This window comes from Dromaius novaehollandiae, chromosome Z (genome assembly GCF_036370855.1).
Source record: "Dromaius novaehollandiae isolate bDroNov1 chromosome Z, bDroNov1.hap1, whole genome shotgun sequence".
NCBI lineage: Eukaryota > Metazoa > Chordata > Aves > Casuariiformes > Dromaiidae > Dromaius > Dromaius novaehollandiae.
Genome location: NC_088132.1, coordinates 79,132,571 through 79,155,428, shown reverse-complemented (window position 1 = coordinate 79,155,428; position 22,858 = coordinate 79,132,571). Strand labels below are relative to the sequence as shown.

General features: G+C 36.4%; 1 protein-coding gene across 1 annotated transcript in view; it reads left to right on the top strand.

Annotated features, from left to right (window-relative positions):
- Window positions 1-14,460: 14,460 nt before the first annotated feature.
- The window catches only part of LOC135324659 (GTP-binding protein Rit2), a 176,610-nt gene continuing 168,212 nt past the window's right edge, over window positions 14,461-22,858 (top strand). Inside the window, exon 1 of the mRNA XM_064501370.1 lies at window positions 14,461-14,687. Within this exon, the coding sequence (XP_064357440.1) occupies window positions 14,585-14,687 (103 nt within the window). The 5' untranslated portion in view covers window positions 14,461-14,584. The remainder of the gene's footprint in view (window positions 14,688-22,858) is intronic.

Sequence of the window (22,858 nt, the reverse complement as noted above, 5' to 3'; positions counted from 1 at the left end):
CTGCAGAATATTTTTTCCTTCCTTGCAGATGGAATTAAATGTATACCATTTTCAATACTTCATAAAGCACTTTTTAAGCTATATTAGATTCAAAACAGCCTCCCCTACCCAGATCCAGTTTTATCTCATCACTTTTTCCAGCTTGGTTGAATATCTGCTTCTGCTAGTTCTTTGAAATTTATGAACTAATTGGATAATCCAAAGTGGTGAAGAAAAAAAGAATTATTAGGTAATTACCTTAGTAATACTCATGACATTTCCCTGTCCTTCCTCACCCTACTTCTGGCTGCTTTGCTTACTTACTGTCTGCTGAAGTCACACTAAGGCAGTAACCCTAGTAGCAAGCATGTAGCCCAGGAGAGTGGATCTGTAGAGTGAATCACCTCGTGCTAAGGACCTAACACCCCCACTGTACACATTTCAAGGGAAGATGCTTCAGACTGGCTGTATTTTGATCCTGCAGAATGAATAGCCCCTACTGCCTGCAGTGCTTCTGCACATCTTCCTTGCTTAGTGTAATGCAAAATGAATGTCATCTGCACACTCCTAGATCACACCATGATAGGATCCAAAGCCTGGTTAGTGATGGCAGTCAGATGATTTGCTTCAAAAGTATACTTCTAGTCCAAACTAACGTGCTAATATAGATTAATCTTTAAAGTAATTCACAGTTGGACACCATAAAGACCATGATAAAAAGATTAGTTCAGGTGGGATCAGAACCAGTGCAGTACCATGTTTATCACTGACTTCATGGTAAGCAAGGTAAGACCAGACTATAAAAATCCCAGACATGTCTCCAGAGTCTGTCTGCTGTGTTCTGCTGTGGTGGTTAAGGTCAGAAAAGCTACGCTTGGTGACAAGGACAGCAAGAGCAGAAGGCAAGGTTTTTCCAGCTGAAAATACAGAGGAACTGATTACACAGGAAGCGTAAAAGCAAAAGACAAACACTTCAGAAAGCTAAAAATTGTAGGCCCAAACAGAAAAATCATGTAAGCACTGTTTGGTAAATTCAGATGTGCTTCTTGTCCATTTTCTGACCATTAATGTCACTGGAAAAAAACAACTTCATGGGACTCTGGAGTATGCTTGTTGTCAAAACTGCGTGGCATAGTGTTTATGAAGGCATATCTTCTCCATCCAGATGGGGGACTGGCTCTCATCAAAACCTGTCTCTTGTGTCAGTCTCAGCTGTTGGTTTTGCACAAGTTGCGTAGATCTTATGACCTTATCATCTTGCTGCAGATCAACCTGCCTGTCTGTCTTCACTCTATCACTTAGGATGACTTATTAATTGGATTTTTTTTTTTTAATAAGGCAATATGTTAGGCCATGATCCTGTAAGCACCTACTCCAACAATTAGCATTAATTCTTGCAGTTAATAAATGAATCATGCTAATGAAGGTATGCAGAATCATACTAGCTGGAGGCCTGGCACTATGTTTCGCCAGAAGGTTCAGTTTGACAAGTAAAACAGTTGCTCCTCGTTCTCTGTAAAGTTTTCTGTTAAGCAGTTTGTTGGAATATGAGATCAGGAACTGCTTCTGCATTGGGTTAATGAAACCCTGACTGTTGATCTGAAGCACAGTACCTTTTAGATTGCTCCAAAATCTGGGATACTGGAAGCCTAGCAGGTCATGATATGCTGTACTAAAGCAACATATTAACAAAGTATGTGCCCCTTCTGACAACAAAATGGGGAAGGAGGGTGGAGGCTAGAGCAGAAGACTTAAAAGTGATTTTGATAGCTTGAAAGAAGTTTTCTAGGTTGAGCCTTTGAGCCTCTTTATTCTGTTCTCCATTCCAAAAAGACTGCCAAGGAGAAAAAAAGAGAAACCTAGGGCAGTAAGATGCTACTAAGAAAGTCTCATCCAAACTTGACCACTGTAAATACAGACTTACTTTAGTTTGAATTTTTGGGTTTTTTGAAGGACTTCTGAGAAGTGATCATTCTCAGATGTACAGTGCTTTCTCAGAAAACCTTTGTCTAGCTTTCATACTTACCTAGAGGATGCATAGTCCTCATTCTCCCCACTAGAGATATGTAAACATACACCAAGAAAACATCAGTTCGAAAGTCTCCTGTGATTATGAATGATTTTGAGGAAAGCAGTATGATGCTGTCAGTGATTATCCTGGAGGATATTAATTCATCACAGAGACCTCCATTACTGGTCATGAATTTTAAGGAGAGGAATTAGAGCCCAGATAGTTTGAAAAACTGCATGACCCAGACCACTTCCATTTTACTGAGTCTGGGGTGTTTCTTTCTTCACATAAACTAAAGCCAGAGCCCAGGGAAAAGAAAGAGAACCTATATTTTTAATTGCTGAAATTTAGATGTGTTGGTCTAATTCTGTCCAAAGACAGGGGGAAGCAACAACCTAACAGACGAATTAAATATACTTGTAATACAGGGTTCACTGAATCCTATGCAAACAAATAACACGGTAGTAGATTAAATAAAGATATAATTTCAGCCGTGAACAGGATGAGTTTCTGTGATTTGCACACCAGAAGGATATGTGAAAGAAATTTTATAATGATTATGTACAATTTTCACAGAAAATACAAGTACATTAAACAAGAAAATGTTAATAGCTGAAGATTTGCATATGAATGAAAAAAGCAAGCAAGTCACAAGGAACTGCCTGTACTGTCAGTGGTTTAAGAAAGAAAATAGAATCCCATCTGAAAAATAGAATGTGATTAGAAAACTTGTATTTGACATTGTTGTCTTTGGTACAACCGAATGCAAGGCAATCACTGTGTTGTGAAGTGTATTGGTAAACAAACTGTGATTAATTGGAAAAGCTTTGACAGTATCAGTCTTAATTGTCTGCCTTTAATTTAAGATTTCCAATGATTCAGAACTCTAGAAAATCAAATCTCCTTAAGTTCCAGTGGGCTGTCAATTAAATTTGACTGATTACACTCACCCTTATCCTATAAGGGTAACCTACAATTAATTGCTATACTGTGCAAATTGCAGCAGGACAAGAATAGTTTACAGACTTAGGCAAATGTATGGTAATGTTCACCCTTGCTCTCCAGACACCTGAATCTCAATATTCCCAATGTCCTTCCAATGTCAGACTTTGTGGGTTTTATGGGACTCATTATAGTGTGTTTCTGTTGCAATTGGAGGATTCTTCAGCATAGTTCATGGCCTGTACCTGCCAGATTAATCACTATTACATATACATGAGAAAAAAAGTTGTGTAGCACCTGATTATATGAATGGGATTTATAGAAAGATTTTAATCAGGTAACCCAGTCATTTGTGCATGGAAATGAACACTGTAGTGAGCACAAATAGAAAAAAAATAACTAGAAAGTTGAACATTCAACATTCAGCAGGTGTAAGCAATGTACTCCAATAGTATTAAACAAGGATCCTCTGGAGCTAAGTATAGACTCCACAAAACCTGTGTCAGACAAGTCTTCCTTAGATTTTTTTGTAGAAATCAATGAAAAATGTGGAATAGGTGGCAGAGAAAAGGTTGTTAGAAAATAAGACATAAATTGTGACTATTCCATTTTGCAAAATGAACAAAAAGACAAAGTTTGTGTTGAGAATTTTCATGATAATTCTGCAATACTGGGAGTATAGATAGACACGACATAAAAATCCTAATCAAACTTATTTTGACTCTTTAATGGATTCAGGTAATAGAGTTATTGTCAGTGATGCTTTCTGCAGGATCAAATGCATTTACCTTACTAATTACTGAATAAGCAAGATGTCAAAGATAATTAAGGAATTACTAAGCTATGCCACTTGTTATGTAGCAATTACCATAACTGTTAGATATGGCAAAGAAATAATCTTTCTTACCTGCAAGTGTATTTACAGTATCTCAAATCCATCTTTACAGTAAATGAATCCTTACCGTGGTATTTTGCTTTCCCTTTCTGTTTCTTTTGCGCTAACAATTTTTTTTCTGAATCTGTATTTCACAATAATTGATATTTAATAGAAGGATTTAACTGTATTTAATGAGGTGCCTGATAAATCTAGACACCATTTACTCCAGGCAAACTGGGAACTACACTGCCTTCTAAAAGAGCAGAATGTCTATTCCTTTATGTAAGAAAGTAAGACATAGCTATGCTCTTTATTTTAAAAGAGAGGCTGATTTAATAAAGAATGAGAATGTTCTTTTTCAGGGTAGAGGATAATCTCTTTTCAGGGTAATCAAAAGGAGTGATGTGTTAACAGAGCTATCAGCTTAGTCATAAAAGTGGTTACCTTCTTGACTCCTCTCTAAAAAAGGAAGAAAAAAAGGAAAGAGAAGAAAACCTTCCAGTTTAAACTTACACAATTTTATAGATTCCCTTGCTGAAGCCAATGTATCTCATAAGCTTTCTGGAGAATGAGGAATTTAATTATTGTAGAGAATAGTTATGGTAGAGAAGCAATAGTTATATGAGTAGTTCAATGAAATATAGTTGTATGAATAGTTTAATGAAAGCTTTTCCAGTGGTTAAGATGCCAAAGGACACTCTTTGACAGTATTGATCTAAGACTGGGCCTTTAGATGATAGCATGAGTTGTTATATTGTCATTGAGGTACTTAGTATATTATCTACTAAAGCAGTAAGCAATGTGGTTATAAAATAGTTACTGCTCAAGAAAGTTTTGATATTCATTTAAGCAGCACAATGCAGGAAGAGAAGGTATAATAGGAGAGAAAAGGCAGTTCATTCTAATTCCGTTAGAATGTACAAGTCTTTGAAGTCATTTAAGTGTAAATGAAAGTACGAACATGAGGAGTTGAAAATCTTTTTCCACAGAAAAAGATGTTTGGGTTGATTTGAAACAGACCTTAAATTATAACTAAAACTGCATGGAAGTAAAGGACATCTTGAAAAACAGCCTAAGTAAGAATTAGGGTTAGTTTTTCAAATTAAATTTTGTAAGCTTCTTGCCCAGAGATTGAAGGGATATACATACAAAATAGAAGTGCAACCCTGTGCACATAGATTAGCAAACTTCATATTTGTAAGATGAGGATATTACCAGGATTGTCCTGAGACAGTACTGAGCTACTGAAGGATTCTTAAAATATAGTCAAGCCCCTGGAAAAGGTATGTCTTTCATCTGAATGGTGTTAGGGACTTGGCTGGATTCCAGCATTCAAGAGTCCTTTACAGTCTGTAGTTAAGTGGAAGAACATAAATTCCTCTGATCTCTTTGTTAGACTTTGTCTAACATAGTATTTGTGTGCTCCTTCCCATTAAGGATCCATTATTGTCTCAGCCTTTTCCTTTTGTTATACCGTCAAGGTACCTCTACCACAACCAGCTGCGGCAAAACCAAGGAGAATAAAGTTTTCTGTTTAGCCCTCTAGCATGAATAACTGTGGCTATGTTTTCCAGGCACATGAGCATGCCTACAGACAGCAAAATGTATCGCAAACTGTTTCACAAAGAATAGTTGCTATTTCTCTCTGAACCTGAGTGCAGTGCAGGGGTTCTGATCCTCAGGGCTTTTGTGTCAGAACTCTGGATTTGATCATATGGAAATAAAAAGCATCTGGGACTTGAGACCCAACCAGATGTGGCTCCCATTCAAGTTTTGTTCATGGGAAAATCAAGCAGGACATTTGTTGTTACTACTTTGTTCTCACAGGCAGCAAATTAAATGACTTCCAAATGATAGCATTCTCACCTCTTGGAGCCCTGGACCAATGTAGCCAGTAAGAAAATGATACAACTTAACACCAGTTGAATGCATGCCTGGAAATAATGTCGCAGGGTAATTTTTTAAGTCTTGTTTTAAAATAGTTCTTTTTACATTACACCCTGCATGCATGTGTGATTGTGTATGTGTTGTACATATGTATGTATACATTTGATTCCAATTTTCAAAAACATCATAAGGAAAATGTGTCATTTGTGGATATGATGAGGTGGAAGTTGGAAGGTAGATGTGTTTGTTAACATTAGAGTATTCCTTGTCACCAGGATGAATTTAATACAGAAGATATATTTCTTTTTGTACACAGACGTATTCAATTTATCTTCATCTCAAGGTATGAGCTCAGTTGCTTAAAAGAATTCTTGTATAGCCCTAGCTATGAGACTTCTCCATCACTAAGTAAAGATGAATTGTCAAAGCACCACCAATGGATAAGATGTATTTTCTTTCTTAAAGTGACTGTATTTCCAAATAGCTAAAAATTGAAGTACTAACAGCCTCTGTGAAATGCCAGGCCCTTTAGAGTTAGACTGGGTACTTCTGGAAAAGTGGCATAAGTTAACTTTGTTAAACAATAAGAAATAATGAGATTTAATTTTCAGTGTAAAATTAGCTTCTGTCAACAACTTGTCTACCTGGAGACTTCTACTTGATTATATGCTTTTAAAGTTAGACAAACTTAAGGTTTTCAGCTTTCCTAAAACCCTCTTAGTCCATTTACAAGCTTTGTTGACTGTGGCCTTTTGGGATTTTCCTCAATACAGAATTTATAACTCCATAATAACTTTTCAGATACATGGGTTTTCATATGTATGTAGCTCATAATTCACTTGGCAGGGCTTAAATGTAAGAATTCACCTCAGATTTGTAAAATGTAAAATTTTTCATGCAGGATTCCTGCTGTTTTCACCATTATTTTTCCATGTGAATTCAGTCCATTTAAGTAGATTGGAAACTGAAAATAGGTAGGATCATCAGAATTTCAGAACAGATATGAACTGAATATTAAGAGAAACTTTTAATCAAAAAAGGAGTGCACTACTGCTTCTGAAAATCAGTGTATCTGTAATCATTTTTGTGTCATTTCTTATAACCCATTATTCAGCCCATTAGGTAACTGAATCTAAGCCTCAGTTGCTCTGAACTCCCTAAATCGTCCTTTATTCAACATAGAAAACAATATCTCCAGTGGCAGATTTAGCTAACCAAAAGTCTGAATTTGGGGGAGTTACCTGTCATTGATATTTTAATGGAACTGACTCTATTTTTCTCATTGTCAGTAAAGTTAATCAGCTTGATTATGCACTTAAGAGATTATTATTAATTGCAACAGATTTCAAGAACTGCACAAGTACTTCTGTTCAACCAGCATAATACTAAAAAACAGTGTGATTTTTAGATGAGAACTATCTCATCTCTGATCCTAGGAAAGTCTAGGACAGAAAAATTCAAATTCATCTATTTGGTAGTTCCCTGATGAAGCTCAAGCTAATCACTGTAGGATTAGTACTTAGGGACAGCAAAATAAAAAGCATCTGAATGCATAATAGCAGATCAGATTCAAGATTACATTGTATGTCTATTGCATTTTGGTTGTTGTTTCTTTATTCTTTTCCCCCAAAGATACACCATTTGACATTTCTAGGCCTTGGTTCATTGGTATCATTCACATGCTTGAAATTAAACATGTTCCTAATTAGAAGGAAATTGTAAACCCTGAAATCTAGGTGAATAATAAACAACTTTTTGACAAATTAAAGCATTAATTCCCTTTTTTACATCCAGCATCCAGGAAGACTACTGAACTCAATATTAAACTGGAGAAATATGGAAGCATTACATTAAAGCAGCTGCCCACGCTCTTGGCACTAGAATATCATCAGCAGTATCTGTAATAGAATATCAGCAGTATCTCCTGAGATACTTTAACAAGACAATGGAGTAATTTTGGACTGTGAATGAAGTTTTAAGAAGTAAGCTTAATGAAAAGTTGCCTTTTCCAACTTTTGGGAAAATGGATGCACACTAAACAAGTAAAAATGCTCTTGAAAACTGTTATTCTGCTTGTATCAACTATGTCTAGATAATTTGTAGCTCCAAACAGGATATATTCATGTCTTTTGAATGAGTTGTTAATATGATGTCCAAGTGAGGAGAAAAGTGCTGTAGACTCCTGTGACAATATGCTGTCTTTTTTACAATGTCCTGGTGCAATTTATGGATGGAAACCTGAGCAAATTTTCTGGCAGTGTTGAATTCAAGTGGACAGAAAACACATGCATGAGAACTGAATGGTGAACTAGCCTAGAGAAAGGAGAACAGTGGGAAAGTTATAATGATATGTGATTTAATCTAAATACACATTGCAAAAATAAAGAAGCTCTGTCCATTCAATAGGTGAGCCATGTGGAATATCTCAAGGCTGAGAAAGACAATTGTGAACTAATTAAGATCTACTGCCATGATGCAACTGTAGAAAGTAAAAAGAAAGTCCCAAACCTCTCTGCCACTGTTCTTGAATACATGTCTATAGAAGAATTTGCATATAAATAAATATATATATGGGGAGATTGTGGTGTTTTGTCATATGTCTCTGGTGTGAAGAAGCAGTGATGGTCAACTAAAAGTCTAACAATGACTACAGTATAAAGCATATGACAAAGCTGAAAGAAACTTTTTTTCTCTTTAAGTGCAAAGACTCAAGGGACGCAAGCATTTCCATGATCCATAAACTCCCTCAAGGTGACAGTCAAAATGAAAGAATCTTCTCTTTTCAGAAACCAATATGACAGGGATTACTTGAAGAAAGAAAAGAGTAGCAAAAAGCTAAAAGTAGGAAACTGGCACAATCCCAGTGGATTGTGATATGTCACTGAGAGCATTCAAGAGCGGATTAGACAACACTGAAAATTTAGCATCTTTCCTTTTTGATTGCCTGTGTTTATTGTAATTATTCTAAGCTTGAAATGTGTACTAGTAGCAGTAAATCCATATTGCGTAAGACTTGAAACAATAGTGTGGCCAGATTTAGGAAGTACACTTCAAAATGGTTACGCAGTGGAGAGTAACACAACAAAAATGAGAGCTTAATAAATGACCTATGAAGGAGGATTGACAGACTTGCTTTACTGTTGAAAAAAAGTAGTTATGAACGAATAAAAAGACACTGGAAGGCCTGGAAGAACAACATTCACTCTTGTTCTCTATATTCATTGTGTTCATTTACATTCACTAGTTCACTATTTAAATATGTGTTCAGTGTGTTTGTTCACTGTACCTTTTCATAATAGCTGCAGCAGGTAGGATGAGCAGTGATAGTCTTACTGTGTAGTAAAGAACATTTGCATTTCAAAGAACTTCTTAATAGGATAGTGAGGCAATTCATTTCAGTATTTAAAAAAATCTGTGTAGTTTCTCTCACTGGAAGACTTTAAAATAAGGTTAAATAAGCATTTTTTCAAATTATTAAGGTGGATTTCTGGAGTGGGACAGGGATGAACAAGATGACTTCCTCTGAGCTCATCTAACCCTAGATTTGTAGCATTTCATATTATATTTGTGCTTATCATTTTCTTTTTTAGCAGAGTCACTGGAAGATGAATGGATTTAGAATAAACATATATTCATGCTCACAGAGAACATGCTTATGTGAAATTAAGACTCTAAGATCTTTAAGATTTGCACATTCTGGATATCAGTGTTGCATTTAAAAATATAAAAGTCTTATCTATGAATGTAATTAAAATTCAACAGAAATCCATAAATAAACTGCAATCATTAGTACTTCTTGACAGTAAGATCATAAATCATTTGTGAAACCTTATTGGAAACCCAGAGAAAATAGCTTTTTCCATTGACATACTCTAGGATGTGACCTTCAATGTTTCTGTTCAAGAAGTTAAAGAGCAGTCACTTGGAAGGACTCTTTGAAGTTACACTACTTGAATTTTCTCAAGAATGTGAGAACTGCCCCTATTTCTAAAGCCTACGCATAATATTAGTTGCATTGTTTGACCTGTGATAAACAAGGAGAATATGTTCCTCTGAACTCATAGATGAACCTCCCCTCCTTGACTACAAGACTGGAAACCCAATGTTTATCTGTTCTGTTACTTGGCGGACTTTGAAGTCGTTTCACATTTTCTATTGGTAGTCAATGTTTTGTCTCTTCTCCTTTCATTTGCTATTGCCACTCCACATCCTAATAAAGCTTAGATTGAAATGCATTGCAGCAGAGGCAGGGGACAGTATGTTGTCTGACACTAGGGATAGAAATAAGAACTTCAGAACAAAAGGCTGAACAAAATGTCTTAACAGCTTGAGCTAAAGAGACAGTTTCAAGGTAGGAGGTTGTCAAGAGTTCTGTCAAGCATAGTGAGGGATCTGTGATGCAGTGACTCATTCTACAGGTGAGTAATTTGGAGAGCATAAAAATGATGGGGATTACCTAAGGAAGTCTGAATGTCTGTGGCAGATGGGTTGTAGAGCCACTGGGTACTTCTAGTAGAAATCTGAATTACAAAAATGCAGAGCTTCTCCTGTAGTGTGTTGAAGGTCCCTTAGCAATATAATTCAGAGGTGCTCAGCATATTTAAGAATGAATATGTTAGATCTGGTAATGTAAAATTTAAGCTTAAAATTTTTGAAGTCCCCTAGCAATTACTCTATCATTCTGGCTTCACTCAGAACTGATCAAGGTAGGTTAGCGTGCCAAATGCAGCATTTCTCAGGAGTATATTTCATCAGTGCTCTAGTGCTGTGCAGTAATTTTTGCATTAGCACTCTTTCTTGTCATAGCAGCACTTCAGCAATTCAGCAAGGTAGGCTTATTTGTTTTTTTTATAAAGGATGCTTTTTACATTTCCTCTCTGCTATGCCTAATATGTAAACATGCGGGACAAAAGAGTGGTCAGTGTTTCCATAATGGAATGGCCCCCAGTGGGCTCATGCATATTCCCTTATTATTAAATGGTTCAGATGCCTTTAAACTCTTCACTTACTGGAGCACAAATCAGTCAAGATTTGCATTTTGCTTGCTGTTCAAGTTTTTAAACTCATGAGCTCTCTCCTTAATGACAAGAATTTTTATCCAGGTTAATTGATAAAATCTCGTCAACATAAAGTGCTCTAGGAAACAATTTCAGAGCATTTACATGTTGTATTAACATCTCATTATTTTATTCAACACCCCCAGAGCAAATGGGGATGCAGGATGAATGGAATGTGTTTTCTAATGGTATTCTCTCCAGAAAAAAGCTCATCTACTTCTCTTCTCCCACACCTATCTATATGCTGTCTCCTGCTTAAAACCTGGGCCTGCCTAAAGATCTGAGCATCTATTTCCATATATCTAAGATCTATATCAATATTAACATTCACAATATGAATTCAAACAAAGCAGTTCCCAGATTTTGAATATTGAATGCCTTCAATGAACCCCTTTTTTTAAAAAAAAGTGATTTTTGTATAGCAAATTAAGAAAGTGAAAAATAATCAGAAAACTGGCTATATGTTCATAAACAACATGTAAGCAGCAATAGAGTCCACATTTGTTAAATAAATGATTCATTACAGATTAAAACCCCAAGCTTATTTCCCACTTTTGTAGCTGCTCTTGTTTGCCGGAGGACAGTTTTCTATGGATTTGCATCATGATAAATGTATCCTTGAAACAGGGAAAGAAAGACAGAAAGAAAAAAGAGGACTGGAGTTTGTTGTGGAATGAAACACCCATTGTAAAAGCTCTAGTATCTTAGGATCTACTGTAGTATTTTGTATTGTTTGCTCCTATAAATGCTTCCATAAAGCATTTGCTCTGGTGATATTTTTCCTATCATGTAAGAGTTTCAAGATGAGTCATTTCAAATCATCTTAGTATTAATTTTTTTGGCAGCAGACTGAAAGCAAAACCTTGTACTTTTCTGCTTAGATGGGAGAAGGAGCACTAATTGATGTTACCATAAACTGGAATGAAGCTGAAATACTCATCCTCCACTACTAAAATAAATGAAATTAGGGCAAACAAGCTGTTTGTCAATAGGAAGTTATGATGACAAACACTTAGAATAAATTCTGCATTATGAGTGGGAATGCAGTGTCTCCTTTTTAGGTTCAGGACAAATCCCTGTCAAAGTGGGATAGTTAGGAGTGTGTCTTTGTCCAAGTGGTTATATTATGACTTATTTAACTGTTCAATAAATATGAATGTTTTTCTTTAAAAAAAGGTATTTAAATGGTTAATCCCCAAACTATAGATAGAAATATTTAATCCCACTCTTCTGGACATACAAATATTGTCTTCATTTTTCTACATTAGCTTGAAAGATAAGGAAATGAATGGCTTTTTACTTACTTCTCTCTTTTTCTTCTCCCTGCTGTAAAGTAATTCTCTTCTGTAGCCCACTTTACAGCTCCAAACAAACAAACAAAAAATTGACTTCATCAGTTTTATCTGGCAAACATTAACAGCAGGAAAAAAAAAGATTTTAATCTATTATATATACATCATTTTCAACAATATTTTTTTGAATATTTTACTTAGGCTGTCTTTTGAGTCACCCACACAACCACCCACTTTCATGACTCTTTTTAATGTCAGCCAAGAGTTAACTGCCAGCTTTTGGAATAAAAGCTCCTGAGGAGGAGGTTGCTATGTCGATGGGAGATCACCAGGAAAACCCTTGCTTCAAGGAATGGTTTTAGGTAGCATTATTAATCTAATCTAATATGTCAATACTGAGCACTTGAAGGCGATTTTAATGAAAATGAGATTCTAATTACAACAGGGATTTACTGACCTACCTGACTCTTACTGCTGGAGTTCAATATATAGGCATCATGTTATTACATTCAGAACTTCCTGTTTAAGTCCTATTTTAGTCTCTGAAGACTAAATCCTCCTGAATCCCAAAGTTCACCTCCAGGTATCAATATAGGCACCCAGCCATGACAGTACAAAGCTCCTCAGAGCATGATTATTACAGAAATCTTGAAGGTCAACAGCAGTAGACCCTTATTCTCGGGAAGCGCCCAGAGCACAATGGCTCCCTGTCTGCCCTCTTTTACTATATAGCCCCAGGGTGAACGGACTGTGATACTTTTCTTCAGTGTTTTCCCTGGATCTGTTTGTGTGTGGCTTAGGAAGTTCTTGTGCAAGAGGTAGTGGCTGTGTATTTAACAATCCATTTAACAACGGATTTTTTTGTTTGTTTTTCTGTATTTAAATTCTTTTTGACTGTAAGTTAATTCCTACTGTCCCAAACATCAAGCAGTAAGGAGTTCCTAAAGTCAGTCATGGCTCTTACAAGAAGTCCTTTGTTTGGTGTTCAACCTGGCATCTGTCTATTTCATCTGATGTTTCCTAATCTTTTTATTAGGAGAGAGAATAAGTATTCATGTTCTGTTTAGCTTCTCCATTCCAGTTATAATTTTATAAACGTACCTATATTGCTTTTCTCTTTAATCATGTATTTTCCTAGTCCAATGAACTGTTTTTCATACAGGTACCCTTCTGTACCTTTTCCTTCCCTTTCTCGTTTTCTTTAAATCATGTCCTTAATAAGGCTGTGATTTTTGTTTAGTTTTTCACTTTCTACTTTTAAATCTGGATTCCTGTGTAATGCCATATGTTTATACTCCATGAAATAATTGGAGGAGTGGAAAGATGACAATCATAAGAGGTATACGGCTCCCAAGCCTGATTACCAGTCGCTTCTCATGCTTCCATTTCTCTGTCTCCCTGGTGGTTGCATATGTTCTGTGAAAGCCCTACGCTTTTCAAAAGAGAGCAAGCTTTTGCTTTCTGCCACTTTTGCAGTAGTTGCTTTTCAGTCTGCAAAAATACTGAATAACAGTTAAAGCTGAACAAGTATCTTTGTAATTATCACATTCCTTAAAGGTACTACGTCCAGTAAAGGACTTCTTCAAAAATCAATGAAGAGCAATGATCTTTTGTTGTAAGTTTTCACTGCATAATTCTGATGCATTTTCATGATGAATGTTGTTCACAAACTTTTTGCTTTATTCATTTGTTATTTATTTGGACTGACCAAGTTTGTCAGAGAAGTAACTTAATATTACTGTGAAATACTTACAACAAAAAAATTTTTATTCTCTGCTTACACTGATATTTTTGGATGCATTATTCTTTCCCCCCCTCTCTTCACACCCAACCCCCTTCTGAAATTCTGTAAGAAAAAAAAATCTAAAATACTTGGCTTATTTCTGCAAATAACGGTGCAAACTACACTAAAAGAGAATTGATTTGGGGACAAACCTAACCTTAGAAAACTTCTCTACTTAGCAGTCAGCTTCATGAAAAAAAAAGACTTCTTTAAGTTGTTCCTCATTTTGCTTGTAATTATATTAAATGTAAATCTAGCAAACTTGATGAACATAGGATAAATAGTTAGCTCCAAGGTGGCAAGGAGGTTGTCTGGTAATTTTTTATTATTGTTTAAAATTCAAGCAAGTGCTACATGGAATAACAAGCATCATAATTAAGAAATGTGATCTATTTTCTTTTTCCGGAGGCTCTGCTCAATTTGATTCCAATGACACAGCAACACCCAGAGGTACCAGGGCTCCTGAGCCTCACAAAACTGCTTCTGTCCAGGAAGAGAAACACAGAGAATGATACAGAGCTGGGAGGGGGGAGAGAAAGATTTTTATTGGAAGCTGTTAAAGTGGTTGCTATGAGACCTTCTTCAGCTAACACAGGCACAGCAGCGAGTGTGAGGCTGATAATTCGTACCTCTTGTATTATACCTTTCCTTTACGCTTTTTTTTTAACACAGCTTTTATAGTTGTTTAAGATCAGAGCAAGCACCTGTCAGTTGCTTTTTTCTTCCCTTCTGCTCTTTTCTATTGCCTCGTGCAAGATGGAGCTAGAAAATGAAATGATCAGCTCCTCCAGCAATTCTTCAGCAGGCTCCAGAGAGTACAAGGTTGTGATGCTAGGAGCAGGGGGAGTTGGCAAAAGCGGTAAGTTTCAGCAACAACATTTTGGGGGAGAAAGGGTGAACTGGGAGTGTAAAGTTCAGAGAACAAGAATGGTTTGGTGAGAGGTTTCCTTCCTCTGTCTGTTGCACATGGCTTGGATAAAAGAGTCTATAACTGGGGACTGGGGCAATGAGTCAGCTTAATTTGTTATAGAGTGAAATGTTATAAGCCTTTTCTGTTTCTTGCTTTGTTTTGGGTTTTTTTTTTTGCAAAACCAAGCTTGGCTCTGTTGGCTATGAGGAAAGAGTAGTCGGCTTGCTGCTGTTAGTGTAATGCTTAGTTCTGCCAGCAGTCATGTCACTGTAGCACTTTGTGAGGGGTGATGGTTTGCTGGATAGTGTGAATATAACTTGTTGGCCTGCCAGTCCTTCTGTCCAGAGATGAAACTACCTGCAAAGTCAGCTCTGAAGAGCAAAGTGAGGAGGATGCCTACAGTGGCTATTTTTTCTTCCCCACATCTTTACCTGACTTTTTGGCTGAGTGTCAGTATGGCTCAGCTGGTGTTGGTCTCCCCTACAGTCTGGACAGTTATAGGATGCATATCTGAGTCTCACCTCAGGTGATAAGGTAGATTTGCAGCATATTTTAATATCACTGTCCAGTGCTGGCAAGATACTCTATTGTCTGACAGTGGTATCTCTTCAGAGGAGTTATTATTTTCTCTGGACAGTGTTTTCTTTTTCCCAGATACTATCACCTTTTGATTTATTCTCACTGACACTAGCATTCCTTTGCTGAGCATGCAGTGTCTGTCTCAGTAGCCAGTATATTGAGCTGGCCACACAACAAACCTATAATTACATCTTCTGGAAATTAAAAAAAAAAAGAAAAAGAAGAAAATAAAGTAGTCTAATACCTCAGCCTAGATTCCAAATAAGTTTCAGGTCAGGTAGGATAAATAAACTGTGACACTAAACTGTGGTAACTGTAAAGCTCAAACAAGTTTTGTTTCCTATTCAAACAACAGGACTAGGTATAGATACAAAATTGTAAGTATTGCGAGTAGATATAATTTCCCCTGTATATTCATAATCTCTGTTTTCTCGTTACGTTCGGCTTCAGGTTCAGGGCCATGTCTTTCAGTGAAAGCTATTTCCTTTCAGTAGTACCTTACCAAGCAAACAATATTTGCACAGATGTTATGCTATGATCACTATATAAAATGAGTGAGAAAAAAATATTGGTTTGCTCAGAGTAACTTTCTGCAATTTCAAATTAACTTATCCATGGTAAAGCAGATATCCAGGATGTGTCAGCTGGAACTTTCAGCAAAATGTCACTTGTCTCACATTTTTTTTTTCCTGAGTGCATCCAAAAGATGGCAGCAATTTTTTCAAAACATATTCTTGTAAGAAATATGTCATTTTTAGGACTCATTCAATGGAAAAAAAAAAAAGAAAGACACTACAAACTATGCTATATTCATAGTGTAATTGAATCACAAGGGACACATTTTATGTACACATTGAAGAAACTTCAGAGTTTCCATTTAAGAGTTTTAAAGCACAAATTAAGTTTATTCACATCTCCTTGGTCAGAAAACCTTAGCTTATTATTTTGTGTGAATAAAACCTTCAAAGATGTGGATTATGCAGTGTAATGGTATATCTCCAAAGCTGAGAAAGACCAGATCATTGTTCAAGAAGACCTGGGTGTCTATATGGTCTGGAGAAATAAAATGGCATGATGTGAATAGTTATGACATGCAGTGGGATTAATGAAGAACTTCTGTGATAAAATAGCTGAAAAAACCCCACAATTGACTAACAAGAGACCGGAATAAATGGGGTGGACAATTCATCATTTACTGACTGTGAGCTTCCAATGTGGTTTGCGCTTTAAATATTTCAGAAGAATCCTGAGACGGTCCAAATGATAGGATTTCAATAGGAATAAGGAATAATTAATGTCACTTTGTAAATCATAAATTCATTTTGACTATTGTTTAGGCAGGTCTAATTTAAACTGGATTAAAAGCAGAGAAAGGCCTGGATGACTGTCCTTTTCCAAGATGAGCTCTCCTTTCCTGTAATAATCAAGATTCACTCTGTCCAGGAAATTACAAGTCCAACCTTAAAAACAAGGTCAGGGTAGAATAGGGATGAGAGATAAAAAATAGTTCAATTTTTAACACAGAGTTTGGCAGATACATGAAATGCAGGGTGATATGTTGATAATACTCTGGCTTTCTTCTCCTTCCATCTCCCTTCTCCCTCCCTTTCTGTAAGGCATGAAAAAAACAGTAACAGCTGGAGCTAAGTTGCTGAGTGGGAATCCTCTTTTGGATGAAAGCTTTTCAGGTCCTCCTTTTGCTCAGTATTAAATAATTCATGTTTGGGAAGAATTTTCCTTATGAACCAAGCAGCAAAATTGTCTGAAGATTTAGCCTGGATGTAGTTCACTTCTTGGGATCCTCTGGGCAATTTGTTCTTCTGTTTCCTACTCTCTTCTGCTCTCTCCTTGTGGCAGTTTGTACTGTATGTCTTGAAGTCTTTGCATTGAAAACTGTGCACTTGTTTTAACTGGGCTGAGGGTGATGATTGTATGTGAAGAGTGTGGAGAGGAGGGAATAAGAAAGGGAACATCAAGAATGGAAGTTCTTTGGACCTTGATATCTATTTAATACTTGCTTTGGGGTTTCAGACTTGTTCCTTGCGTTCTGTATTCCAAGATGGCAGATAACCCAGGAGGACAGTCAGTCTCGTGTTATTGAGCTATTCAGTGTAGTAGAAGTTTCACAAGAATTGATAATTGGAAGATACACTGAGGACATCAACATCTGATACCCACCACATTCGGAATACTCAGAATATTGATATGTAAACTGCAAAATGATTTAAGAATTGTGGCGTAAGGGTCCTCCCATCTCAAACTTGGTTCCGGAAAAAAAAAATCTCTGCCTGTGTTTTGCAGAAGGAAAAAAAAAACATGCTTCTGAACAAATAGGTAAGAGTGACATTTAATTAAAATGTACAAAGCTATATGTAAATTGGCTGGGAAAGTGATTTCTGTATCATGTAATTATAGATTATAGATTCCCTAGCATGAGTTATCCCTTCAAAGAGTTCTGAAAATAGAACTATTTTGGTTTTCAGAGCAATATGCTAATTTATTATTTTGTGTAGGTTGTGGCTGACATCAGGCACTTTGCCATAGCTTTGATGCAAGATAAGACCAAAGTAAGGATCTAACCAGGAATAAAAATAAAATAAAGTAAGCTAAACTAAACTAAAATTAAATTAAATTAAAAAAACAAAACAAAACAAAATAAATATTGAAGAGCACTTGGAACAAAAAGTAAATTTTCCACTGACTTTCATTCGATTATAATCCATGCTAAAACTACGCATCTCTAATACTGTATTTATCTTTAATCTAGAAAAAAAAAGGGATTTTGACATTAGGTCTTCTCTACTTTGTTCACAAATCTCAGGTCAGACCTACGCCACGTGGACTGACGCCTAAGAATCTTTGTGGTTTTGAACAGGTTTTGCTTACAAGTACCTTCAGAGCTCTGTCTGGGCAGTGAACCTAGTACTTTCATAATTTCTAGCCAAACAGTGCAGCACAAACCACTGGGCTTAGCTCTGTTTTTCAATGTGACAAAAAATATACACAAAAGAGCCTCTAAATCCTGAGGCTGTTCATTGCTAGCTTATATTTAGCAACACTAATTACACTAATAATAATAATTAATTACTACATACTCTGCAAAACATTAGCAATAATTAACTGAGGAGGTTGTACAATGACTACCAAAAAGAACAAACAAATTGATGTACTTCGACACGTGAATAAAATGGAAAACCTCTGTCTCACGAGGAATTATTATTACCTAGGCATCCTTCAAATGCACATCAGATTGCTTCGTAATCTAACAGTACTTTCCTTTCCTTTACTGGATGAAAATGATGTTCTGTTTTCTTTCTGGTACCATTTAAAGTTGATTCATTTATGGGTAAAGAAGATCTATTGTTACTCCTGAGAACTGTAATTAGATGTTTATCCATAGAACAAGCAGAGCATAGATGCAAAATGAACTTGTGCTATCTGGCCTAAGAAAGTTTCATTTCAGATGAGAAGAGGAATTATTAAAAAAAAAAAAAAACAAAGCAACAATTTTTTTTTTCTCAGAAAATTATTTTTTACCTTAGTGACAATGTGCTTTTTCCCGAGATTTATTTTTCAAATTGATTGCCAGATTATTTTTTGCCACTTAAAGATTTGAAAGGTTTGTCAAACAATTACCCCGAGATTTTTAAAGCATATTTTTTTTAGTTTTAATAGATATTTTTTATATAAATTTTAGATATATTTTTTCCAGGCTTCAATTTAAAGGGGAGGGGAAAGGAGAAGGAATTAAGAAAATGGTTTTCCTATGGGTGTTTTAGGAAGAAGGCAGAGAAACCTGTTTCTCAAGCTGATCTGAATACAGGTGTCTTGCTTCTCCCATTCATTTCCTCCATTTTTTTGCTCATGTTGCAAAAATGCCCTATTTTATGAGTGACTCATCCCATTCATTTCAGGATCTTCTGTACAAAATTGGTGCCATAATGTATTAAAACAGCAATCCTTTTTGCGTTAGAGGAACTTGGGTACTAAAAATAGGATTAATCCTCAATTTTCTTTTGTTTGCATGATCAACTGCCTTTTTTGGACCAGTTTTGCTTATTCGGTACAAACAGACCACATTCAGTGCTTATCAGTTTCAAGTATGTCCTCATAATAAGAGTCTCAAGTAAACATAGATAGCAAAGTTATTTCTTACACTATGGAGAGCATCCTGGAGAACTGGCTCAGTCTTGCTGTTTGTTCATCCTTTGGAGATAAGCTGGCTTATGATCCAGGCTACACTGGAAAAGGGTGAAGAGCAGAGCTAGAGATTCATCTTGCTTCAAAAGAGCTCAGATTGGGAAGGATCATTTAGGTCCGTTGGTCTTCTACCATTGCAAAGCTCAGTATTCTAAGACAAACTTCATAAATTGATCAAACAGTTTCTTGTTTTTTTTTTTTTTTCTTCCCTAGCACTTAGACCACAAGGCTATGCCACAACTTCACTACTTTAGTTAAATCCTTCCTTGTCCAATTTCTATCCATATTAGTCTGTAGATAATGTATTGTACTTGTACTGGTTTTATCCTTTCACATAAGCATAAATTATTGTGGATCTCTTCATGAGATCATAGGACATAGCACAATAACTTCCATTCTAAATTAATATCTGTTTTTCAAGTATGCTGGATCAAAATGATCTCTGATGCAATTAAATAACCTCTTCATGGATGCTTTTCAATGTACATGTGATATACAATGTACTTAAAATGATATTACAGTTGTGATAAATCTTTCATGTGATAAATAAGAGCCAGCTCTGTCCTCCACAGACCAGCATGCAAGGTCACTTATACTTTTTAGCCAGTTTTGCATTAGTATATTATCGACTTTGGCAGTGACTAACTTTTCTACGTGGAAAGCAACTGGCTCTCTATGGGTGCTTTTTTGAAAAACACACCAATTCTTGCTCATCACAAAAATCTTCTTCTATCTTTTCCCCACCCAGCACATTTTCCTTTACTTACCTGCTGGGAGAACATAGTGGCATCATACTCATGAAATGTCAACTAACTTCAGTTTAAACCGCAACTGAATTCTGGCTCTACCAGCTTTGGATTGAAGCAATTCTTTTAAGCTTTGAAATAAACCTTGAGAAGTCTAATTGCAATGATCACAGAGTGATGTCGCTATTCAGCTTTCTCAGTTGCTTATGACATCCTCCATGAGCTGACTCAACTCGCCATCCCATGAGAAAATTCCTTCTCCTCTAAAGGAAAAGTGCAAAGTTTTCTTCTGTGTTACACTCAAAGGATATGAAACACATCAGAGCCAGCATATGCCAGGGGATGGTTGGCAACAGGATGAGAAGGGAGATCAAAGATTTCCATCATTTGATGGACATGAGATTTTAGGATTGCCTGAGCTGTGTTTGGAGTTGTAGTTTTTATCACAGTCAGGTATAGCCGTGCAGTATCCCTATTGAGCTACTGATATCAGATAGCGAAGGACAGGGAACATAAAATTTCTTAGGGGATATTTCTCTGCTTCCTGCACAAATAGTTAACATCTGGGCAAAGTCTTATGTTTGATCTCCAGTGTGGGGCAGACTTTGTGGAACCATCAGATATATCTCAGAAATGTATTGCCAGCCAGAACAATAGAGAGCAAGGGAAATACTATCACAGTCTGGTGCCTGGTATGCTCTTGGTTAGGTCCTGCTATGTTTCCCTAGATGTCTAGTAAAGATCAAGAGAAAGAGTCTGACTTGTTGTCTTATGATTCAAACTGATATCCAGGAGGAACCTGGAAGATTAAGTTATTGCTCAGTATGAGTTAAGGTGAAAAATGGTAGTCCCTTGAGCATTTAGGTGTGCTGTGAGTTACAGTTAAAGTGAACTGTTTTTTTTTCCTGCTTGCAAAATCAGTTTAAGTATAGTTTTTGGTGTCTAATTTGGTGCTGCTTCTCCTATGGCTGCACCGAATTCCCATCTTTCCTAACCTGAGTAGAAATTGGGCCACTAGTGTATGCATTAATAAATATACACATCTTCATCCTCCTGAAAATAAATGTCCATTGTGGCTAGGATGGTGTAAGCTGGGAATTACAGTCATTGTAATAAAGAGTTACAAATTTTGTAATAAGAGTGGTGGTAGAGTAGGCTGTATTTTCTCCACAAATAAAAGGCTTGTACAGAAGGTCCACTGAAGCCAGAGAAGCACATTCCTGAGTATCTGCAGCTTTCAGTTTTTTGCACAAACTGCACTAGACACTGGAGAATTTGCAGATGTGGAATACCGATATATCTGTGATCTTTAATAGCAAACTGTTCTGATGTTTCAATTACCTTCATAGATAGGATACTGCATTTATTTCAAGCTTGATTTTGGGTAATTTTAACTTCTAGCCATTTTGTCTTATCATTCCTTTGTTAACAAGATTGAAAAGCTCCCTATTCTCTTACTTTTCTATCTGTCAGTACCTGTAAACAGTGATTAGGCCACCCCTCAGCCTTCTCTTCAACAGACTGAGCATCTGAAACATCACTTGACAAAGCTTGTTTTCCTGCTTAGACCATTTTGTAAGCTTAATTTGAGCACCGTAGTACTTCCACATCAATTTCTAAATGTGAATTCCAAAACCTGACATGCTGTTCTATTAGTGGTCTTACTAGAAGCAAGATTGCTGGTTTCTACCTAATGTAGTCCTTTTCTGTTCCTCTAGGAATAACATGGGCTCTTTTTGTTCAAGTGTAATTCACAGAAATCATGTAAAGGGAAATACCTTCAGTAACCCTTCAGTCTTTTACTCTTTCCCCCAGCACTGCCACCTGTACTACCACATCTCTAGTGATAACCTGAATTCTGCATTTCCGTATGCATTATTGTGTTTTGGAAGTATTTTGCTAGGTTGTGACCATTGAAGCAGATGATTCAAATCATTCTGTACATCTCTGATATTCCTTGCTTGTCTTTAGTGTGTTAGTTATCCACTTGGCAGGGTTAAACACATTCCTTATTCATTAATTTTCTTGACTATGGGCAAACCTTGTGGTCAGAATTATTTGCCTTGGGGAAATAAGCTAATGATGTTTTCCTTATTTTGCCGATTCACATAATCCAATGACCGGAGGCATGGAAGATTCAATTATGGCTCTTACATTTAATAGGATGGTTTCTGCATGTGAGTACCAACTGGTTACTAAAAATGTCTGCAGTTCTAGTTCCTTCAATGCCAGAAACAGTCTGGTAAATAAGAGAAAGTTCAGAGAAGACCAACAGAGATGATAAAAGGGCTGTGGCAATACGATTTATAATCACAAATGACTATGACAACATTCAAATAGCTCTGCTAAGCCCTAGGCCTTGTTCCTGTATTGTGTAGCTTGCACACGTGTAAAGTGGTTTAATGTAAATGGGACTGGATGCAGCTGTAATGTGAATGGTTAGTCTATTCAGCTTCTACCACCATAACATCTGGATGATGAATACCTACTTGGTAAGGCTAGCAAGTGAGCTGGTCCATGTCTACGCCACTTTGGCAAATCAGATCCTGAATACCAAAGAGCACCCAGACAGTGCCAATATGGGACAGGGAAAGT